The sequence below is a fragment of the Microtus pennsylvanicus genome, chromosome 10 (assembly GCF_037038515.1).
Source record: "Microtus pennsylvanicus isolate mMicPen1 chromosome 10, mMicPen1.hap1, whole genome shotgun sequence".
NCBI classification, from domain to species: Eukaryota; Metazoa; Chordata; class Mammalia; order Rodentia; family Cricetidae; genus Microtus; species Microtus pennsylvanicus.
Genome location: NC_134588.1, coordinates 34,341,265 through 34,349,971, shown reverse-complemented (window position 1 = coordinate 34,349,971; position 8,707 = coordinate 34,341,265). Strand labels below are relative to the sequence as shown.

The 8,707-nt window shown below is 42.3% G+C and overlaps 1 protein-coding gene across 4 annotated transcripts in view; it reads right to left on the bottom strand.

Annotated features, from left to right (window-relative positions):
- Positions 1-826: 826 nt before the first annotated feature.
- Dennd1b (DENN domain containing 1B) overlaps positions 827-8,707 on the bottom strand; it is a 210,468-nt gene continuing 202,587 nt past the window's right edge. For all 4 annotated transcript variants that reach the window (XM_075988141.1, XM_075988142.1, XM_075988143.1 and 1 more), the window contains 2 exons: positions 7,695-7,911; positions 827-6,963 (listed from right to left, as the gene is read on the bottom strand). In XM_075988141.1, coding sequence (XP_075844256.1) covers positions 6,430-6,963; positions 7,695-7,911 — 751 coding nt within the window. In that variant the 3' untranslated portion in view covers positions 827-6,429. The remainder of the gene's footprint in view (positions 6,964-7,694; positions 7,912-8,707) is intronic.

Genomic DNA, 8,707 nt, shown 5'->3' with positions numbered 1-8,707 from the left:
GAAGTTCTACCTATTGTTTCTAGAAATTCTGAGCCTAAAGGGATATATACTCATATTCACACAAATTCCACCTCTGCTCTGTTGGTAGACCCACCACAGCTCTCAGATGAGAAGTTCATCTTCTGGTTCCCAGAGCTCTGCTCTTGTGCCTTTCTATCTCATCTCTGTCCTTGGACCTTGAACACGTGCCAGTCCCCCTGCCCTGAGGACATGGTGGCCTGAGGGCCTTGAAAGCCTGCAAGGATCCTCCTGATTGCTAACCCGGTGGGAAAGGTCCAGGCTTGCAAGGCATATTAAGTGTGCCTGTGAGAGCATTTCCACCAATCATCAGTCTTAACCACTCTGATATAATCCCTTCCATTCAAAGTTTGAAAAAATTACTGGGAAACAGAGAAACTATGCAAAGCGGAGGTGCATCCTTTGGGGTTACATCCTGCACTGGTCCCTTCCTACCACTACTATGCTGTGCTCTTTGCCCCGGGGTGACCAGCTCCGGCCATTCTGCTCCCACCATCAAGACCTTCTGCCTTATCAAAGATCAAGATGCCACAAAGCTGACGACTTACACACTGAGATCCCCGAACCCATGAGCTAAAGTAACCGTTCATCTCATCCATTCAAGTTATTACATCAGTCATCCTGCTGCAGCAACAAGAACTAATAAATGGTTCAATCAGAACAGGTACCACTCGCACAGGACAATCACAAAGATTTACACTGCAGCACTTAAAGATTGGAGACGGAGATGGCTGGGTCCGCAAAGCCACTCTCCTGTAACAGCATGGAGGACGCCTAGCAAGTAAAGAGTCATCACCACCACACAGTGTTTGATTGTGACCAATTTTATTTTCAGCTACATTGTTGGGTACTTTATGGCAATGCAGAGTTCATTCGACATTTAATTTTGCATATTTAAAAACATTCCCAAAGCAATACTTTAATACAGAACATCTTCCCAATAGTAGTCAAGTTTAGAGATGATCTCCTGTAGCCTCAAGGACAAAAGAGCAATGAAGTATACCTCAATGCTCAGTGTTTTGTTTCTTTTTGTCATATTGGTTACATGTTGAGCCAACAACTCTTCAGCTAAAGCATTAAACACAAACTTTGGAAACATTCAATTCGGAATCCTCCATGTGTGGCCTTCATGTCCAAAAGTTTCATGTACTTGTTGTTTTAGGCACAGTTAAGTTATAACTGATTTTAAGCTTTTAATTTTTGGTATATGATTATTAAAGAGTTCTCAAAATTATCTATGAAAGCTACTCTGTCTAAAACATAGTGATTTACCACAGGCAATGCATCCAATACGCACAATGTAGTTGATTTGTTATGTCTTAAACATCATGTACTCAGAGGTGGGATCATGGATGGTCCTCATCTAAGGACTGAAAGAGAAGTTATAAAGGACTTACAGCTTTGACACATCCGAGAGGTAATCATTTGTGACTATACCGTGTGGATCAAAGAGTGCACATCTTCAATTACTTCACTTAACTACAATGCATCTTGAGAAACACTGACTCTGGGATTATAAAGCATTCCGTCAGTGTTGCTGTTCGGTACCTTGTTTTATTTTTGGTATATCTGCATATTGCATCCAGAGTTACAAATTTCCCACAGTGCTTTCTGCCTCATTCAAGTATAATAAAAGTAGAAATCTATAGAAGCTCTCAGGCTAAACAAACTGTACATCATACAAAAAAATTAATTTACAGTCAAAAAGTATTGGCAATGCCCTTTATAAGCCTCAACAAAGACTCATCACAAAGGATGTCAGAATCTACATATGTGGTTATCACATAACTATACTGTTTAGATTCATGTGGTGCAAAGCGGAGTTAAATGTGTACACAGAGAATCAGCACTTTGTACCACAACAGTTCTGTTAGAGTAACAGTATTGTCAATACTAATCAAAGGTACATGATTTCCTTATTGCATATTTATTGTGGCTGAGGAAGTTAGTTATGATACAATAATGCAATCCCCACAATTATTTTAAATAAACAAAAACACTTCAGCTAACAATAGAAAAAGTGATTTTTTTTCTGCAATCACACAAAACATTGCTACATACAGTTTTAGGCAAATACTGAAAGATATGACCTTAAGGCACCTGCCAGAAAAGCAGATGTGCATATTCATATGAACTAAATTATGCAAGAAAAATATTGCACAAAATCCTATATTTCAAAATAAAATGTTTCTGTCTCAATATACACAATTCCCTATTTCTTAATTAAATCATAATACAAACTGGCTGCTGCAAAGCCTTTCTAGTCCTTGAAGCTTTAAGAAACAGTGACGGGACTCTGGGCTGGACCTGGGAAAGATGCTTACGGGGAACTGGGTTTCTAAAAACGACTACCTACATGCTTGGGGAGTGGCTACATTTAGGGGTTCATTTTACATGCCTGATTTTCAAATATCGTCTCAGATTCAAGAATCGCTGACACCAAAGAGTGGAGTTCTCATGAGAAAATTTACTCAAGAAAGGGATGAACCTGTCCTGGAACTCTGAGGGGAGGGTGAATGGCTGTTGATTCCAAGCATGCTCACAGCTGTCTGTGGCTGACTGGGAGTCTTCCCTTTGCTTACCAACCACTTGGTGGGTATTCCTGGGTCACACCATTAGACAGCAGCACAGGATCCCAACCACACTGTCACTTATGGCTTCAACTAAAATGAACAGGGCTGTTTCTAGAAAATGCTATCACCAAGGTTTTTCTTTTTAATGTAAAAACTGGACTCCCATCAACATGACTGGGTCCCAGTCTATATATATCCTAAGTTATTGCTGAACTGGGAAAGTGACCACCCACCCTGGAAAGGGGCACACCATGTCATGTGGATGGCCTTGCAGTGTCTCCAAATCTGTCCTTTAAAAGTGGGATCTTAGCAGCGTTCCAGAAACTCATGCAGTACCAGAAAAGTTATTGACTCTGTACTTAGAGCACACTTTAAATAGAGCAGCTGTTCTTGAAGGCGTCCTCAGCGTCAGCCCTTGAGCTAGGACCATCTAAGCAAGTACACCTCACTCTAGTCTATTATTATTAAAGTCACTATTATTATTATTTTAACATCTGCAGTTCCTTTCCCTTTTCATCGATTGCCCAGGGTAATTGTTTCTTCCCATACCCCGATATCCTTAGATAGTATACCTTCCTCCTGACTGGCACAAAAAGTCAATAAATATTTTCTCAATGAAGGAGCTATTAATTTTGAATTTGAAAAATAATCATGGCACAATCTGTGTAAGATAAGCTAAATTAGGTAATCACCAATGTATGACACTCAGAGCATCTGCACTTTAACCAGCTGCAGCTCCTAAGTTTCTCCTTCTACCTTTAGCCCCCTGAACTACTGGGTGCAAAGCCTAAGTAACACTAAGGACAACGTGTGGCTTGGTTCAGAGGCATATAAATCCAAGATGCTGAAGCTGGCGCAGTGAGTTATCCAAGTCTCTTGTAGACGAAAAGCAGCTTTGAAAAGTCTATTGGGGAGCTCCAGCTGGTTGGTGCTCAGCATTTAAAATGACAGCGCAGGCAGAAAGGTTGACTTTGAATAGCAGGGAACTTAAAATACTTGGTTTGCTTTGGGTAAAGCAAAATATACTACTTTTTTTTTTTGGTTTGGTTTTTTTGAGACAGAGTTTCTCTGTGTAGCTTTAAAGCCTGTCCTGGAACTCACTCTGTAGACAAGGCTGGCCCCAAACTCACAGAGATCCACCTGCCTCAGCCTCCCAAGTGCCAGGATTAAAGGCGTGTGCCAACACTGCCCAGCAGAAAACACTACTTTTGCTTTTTTCAGAACTCAGTCTATTGCCCCTTACTTCTTATGCACCCACCATAAATAACACTGGTGGTGGTGGCGCACGCCTTTAATCCCAGCACTCGGGAGGCAGAGGCAGGCGGATCTCTGTGAGTTCGAGACCAGCCTGGTCTACAAGAGCTAGTTCCAGGACAGGCTCCAAAACCACAGAGAAACTCTGCCTTGAAAAACCAAAAAAAAAAAAAAAAAAAAAGCTGACATCAAATACTTGAGGTTCTAATGGTGTGAAGCACCAACATGTGGACTTTTTAAAGAACAATGTGTATGATTTTGTTTCTTCTCTTTGACATGGGTCACTGCTTTGATTGCTAGAGTAAGGCACAGATCGCTTTAAAGGGTCTTAAGGCGCTATTTGCGGGTGGCTAAATGTTTTCAAATAGCCTAGTGTTATAGCGGACCATCTCACGGGCTGACTCAAAGCAGAGAATCGGGAATCTGTGGCCATGGACCGGAAGCCAGTGTTCTCTGTCATCTTTTAGACAATGCATTCTGAAGCAGAAAAAGAGACCTCATTCACAATTCATGTTAAAGGCTGTGCATTCTGTTCAGGGATTGTGTAGGAATGCTTGCCCAGGAGTGGAATCACCACTCTAGCTCCTCCTCTTCTTACTAAAAACAGCCCTTGTGACAATGTGGGTGCCTCTCTTATTTCAGCAAACCGGGATTAATCTGACAACCTCGAGCCGCATGGCTGTGTAAACTGAGGAGTACACACACTCTCTATGCAGAGCCTATCTCCTAAGGACAAGCTCATCTCACCACAGATGAGTGAACAGTTACCACAAGGAAAACTACCTACATATATTACATATATTTTGGAATACAGTTCTTTTTTTAGATGACCTGTATAAATATGCACAATGTTAAACAAATCTCCTAAAATTTTAGTTGAAATTATATTCCTTAAGTAAATACTTTAGAGTATGGCCTTGTTGAGGTTAAGTGGTTTTGCAACAGTTTTTTTTTTTTTTAAATCTAAAACCAGACAAATTTTGAAAAGCAACCGTCATGTTTGGGGATATACAGAACACAGGCAGGGAGGGTACAAACAAGCTATCCCTCACCAGCAGTCTGGTGCGAGAAATCTGAGTATGTTTTCAGATGTGCTCCAAAGGTAAGCAGTAACCATGAGGAAGGCAACTCTTCTGCCCTAAATAATTCCTTTGTGCCCGCCCTTCCTCCCTTCCTCCTGCCTGCAACAGAACAGAAGGTGCGGGGGAAGAAGTTTACAGTGCAGAAACCCAGCAGGTGTTCAAAGTCAGCACTGCATGGAACAGGCTCGCAGCACACACTCTGTAAGACACTGTGGAAATGGCACTTTACTTCTCTGAGCCTCTTCTTCCAACTACAATCCTAGTGTAATAATGAGAAAAATAGCAGACGAATTCTAGGAGCTGGCCACTGGGCAACACATCTGACCAGTATTTCTGGTATTTTCAAGGTCATCAAAAAAAAAAAAAACCCAACAACAACAACCAATTAAGTGCCAGCAGGAAGAGGAGCCCCAGCAGACACGATAATGTAATCTCGAACTCTGAGGGGGTAGGACGGAAAGGGGACGTCAGGGAACAGCCAGAGCTCTACCATGTAGAACACCAACACTGTGGCAAACGTGGCACACTAACCTAAGATGCTAACAATAGCAGAGACCGGGTCCAGGGAGATGGGAACTTCGTACCACCTTTGCTGATTTCTATAAATCTAGAACATTTGAAAAATAAAGTTGATTATTTAAAAAAGCCAACAGAGATAAGGCTATGGGCATCTTCATGGGGACACAGATGGGAGAACAGGGACAACTGCTTATCTGGACTCCGCAGGGCACCTGGCTTTTTGGAGGCGGACCACAGTCAGCACGGCACACAGAGACCGGGCACTGTCTGAGGGGCTTCTCTGTAAACAGAGACTTCAACTTCACATTGTAACTCAGCACTTCATGGGTTTCACTGAGTGGAAGGTAAAATACACATTTACATTGTTCGGAAAACATGGCTGCAGTGTCTTTATAAAAAAGCAAGTTAGTTCCACTAGAGAGCATTTAAACTCGAAAAGAATGGTGAGCTTAATTCTGCGATAGAAAAAGGCATTATTGCTCTGAAAGACAAGATAACTGCTCTTTCAAGATCTGCACACGTGATCTGTATGTTTAGCATAACTGGAAGATTAAGGCAATTAGTGGGTTAAAAGTTTTAACAGTTTCAGGCTATTTCCTTTTTATCGGTTTTGACATCTTGATCAGTTCATGCTCAACCAAATTAGTACAGTAACTACTGGTTATATGTATGGATTACATACTCACACTTAGTTTAAATAAAATGAATGGCATTAAGCACCAAATACTGGGAAAGCTTATGTCCAAAACACACTTTCAGGCTATATACAAATTAGTACCTGATTTAACAGCACAGTAGAATTCATTTTACGCTCCATGAGATGAACAGATGGGGAACATTCCAAAGGAAAACAATTAAACAGTAGTAAGAGTTTTCATTCCTATGAGTGATTCTGTTTACTGTACGCATCACAGGGAACTAATTCCACATGTCTCCGGAGAAGCCAAGAGGCAAGCGGCAATGACTGACCCTTTACTGGTACCTTAAGTTTGGTCTTCACTTCTATTTCCTTCTGAAATGTTTAAACCTTGTTGGAAGTCACATGACATGTGACACAATGACACTACTTCTTGGAGCAGTCCACCGCCTTCTGAAGGCTCCTCAGGCTCTTTCCCTCCTTTCTCCCAGGGAACAAAAGTGGACTGGCGGCTCCCGACGCTGGGCAGCAGCAGACTCTCTGAGGCCTGACTTAGTGTTTCCTTCACCTCTGCTTCTCCTTCACCCATTTGACACGCCTCTGGGGAAGCTGGCTGGAAACCCAAGCCTGGAGTAGAAGATGGCTTTTCCACCACAGCGGGGTCACACAGACTGTCCGCACAGCAGGGTTTCTCACTGTTCTCCTCTTTCAGGATAAACAGAGACTCTGTGAAGCCACTGGAGGAAACTCTCTTCCTGGGGGAGGGAGGGAGGTGCTTGCCATGGAGGGCGCTGTCGTCCTGCCCGAGATTCCACTCTCCTTGATCACCAGAAGCACACAGTAGGGCCAGGTCATTCTCACTGGGAGCATTGGACTTGTTCTGGAAAGGAAAATAACAACTTCAGAATCCTTTTAATAAATTACAGTGATTCTTCAGTAACTTGATTTCTGCTTTGAAAGTAAGGCTCCTAGGATTCAGTCAGGAGTGTGAGCACGGCCCAGAGGGGAGCATTGGCTGCCTTCTGATTTGGATTCACAGAATCTTTCCAGCTCCATGAACAGGGGAGTGGGTGGACCACGAAAAACTGGTTTCTACGTGTTTAAGCTGCCACCTGACACATTCAGACTGTGCGCAGAATGCACACTCAAGGCTCTCTGCAGTCAGAATGGGGTCTGCTCATGCACTTCTACCTCACGGTTTTTAACAGCACTTAATTCAGTACTTTTGTTCTGTTCACTCTTAAAGCAAGAAAATAGGGGGAAAAAAGATCTTAACAGTCATATCCTTTACAGTTTTTCTTTAAAGCTCCAGAAAGTTTTTAAAGTAAAAATATTTCACATGAAGACTTCACAAGGATAACTAGAGTTAGATGAGAATCTGGCTGGAAAAGAGCATCAGCTTGTAGCTCCACAGAACAGGGGGTGGACACAGGGCAGTGAATACTATGGCAATTTTAGCAGCTGAAATAATTCATAAGGATGGAATTTTTACCATAGTTTGAAGTTGGTGTACCTTCCTACCTAGGTTCAATGCTTCTATAAACTCAGGTCTTGCGACCACAGCACAGGCAAGAGTGTTTCATTTAACCCTGTAAGTTAAACTCAACTAACCGTAGGCTTGTAATCGATGTCATCCATGGATCTGAAGAAGTCCAGGCTCTTTGCAGCTGCCAGCTTGCCTTGATCGGAGCTGTGCGTGCTCAGTGTGTCCAGGATCTCCCCCAGCAAGTCCATCTCACCTGAATAAGGCGCCTTCACTTGAGCTCCAATGGAGTCGTCGCTCTCGTAGAAATAAGCAGATGTTTCCTCGCCATCCTCAGAAGACACCCTGCAAGGAGACAAGGGACGGCGGTCCGCCTTTACCCACAACCCACACAGGCGGAGTCCTAACAGCTCGCCCTCCCTGCAGTATTTCAGCAGAACAACAACAAAGTCAGAAATGAAGGGGAGGGAGAGGTCCAAGTTTTTAATCCCACCACTCAAGAGGCTGAGGCAGGAGGATTGCAAGAGTGAGTGAGGCTGGTGTGGACTACAGAGGGAAAAGAGGAAAAGAAAGGAGAGAAGGGAGAAGTAGTAGAAAAGGGGAAATAGGAGGAAATAAAAATGGAAATGAAAAGGAAAGAGGTGAGGAGAGGTTTGAGGACAGGGAAGGACAAAGAACAGAAATAAAAATTAGAATTAGTCCATGGCCCATCTGTCCACAGTTATGCATATATCTGTTTCAAATACTGAAAAAAAGTGGGTATATGCATTACGAACAAGTAAATACAAAGTCATGGCTCATTAGCCCGAAGCCGGGCTATTCATCGGTCTCCCTATGGAATTTGGGAATTGACTAGAAGCATTAGATTGAACACTTGGAAAGTTTGCAACACTCCAAGTTAAATTTTCATATTTTCTATGGTTTTCCTTTTCTTATTTGTCTTAGACAAGAATAAATACTCTTATAAAAAGCACATTTATTTCATTCATGTGGAGAATGTCCAATTTATTACTAAAATTGCTAAAAACTGAAGTTTATATAATTTCCCTATTTCATATTACAAAACACAGTTCCACATTTCTCTCCTGTGATGTCACCTTCATCTTAGGCCCTCCCTTAGCCCGGTTTGTTTCAAAATGAC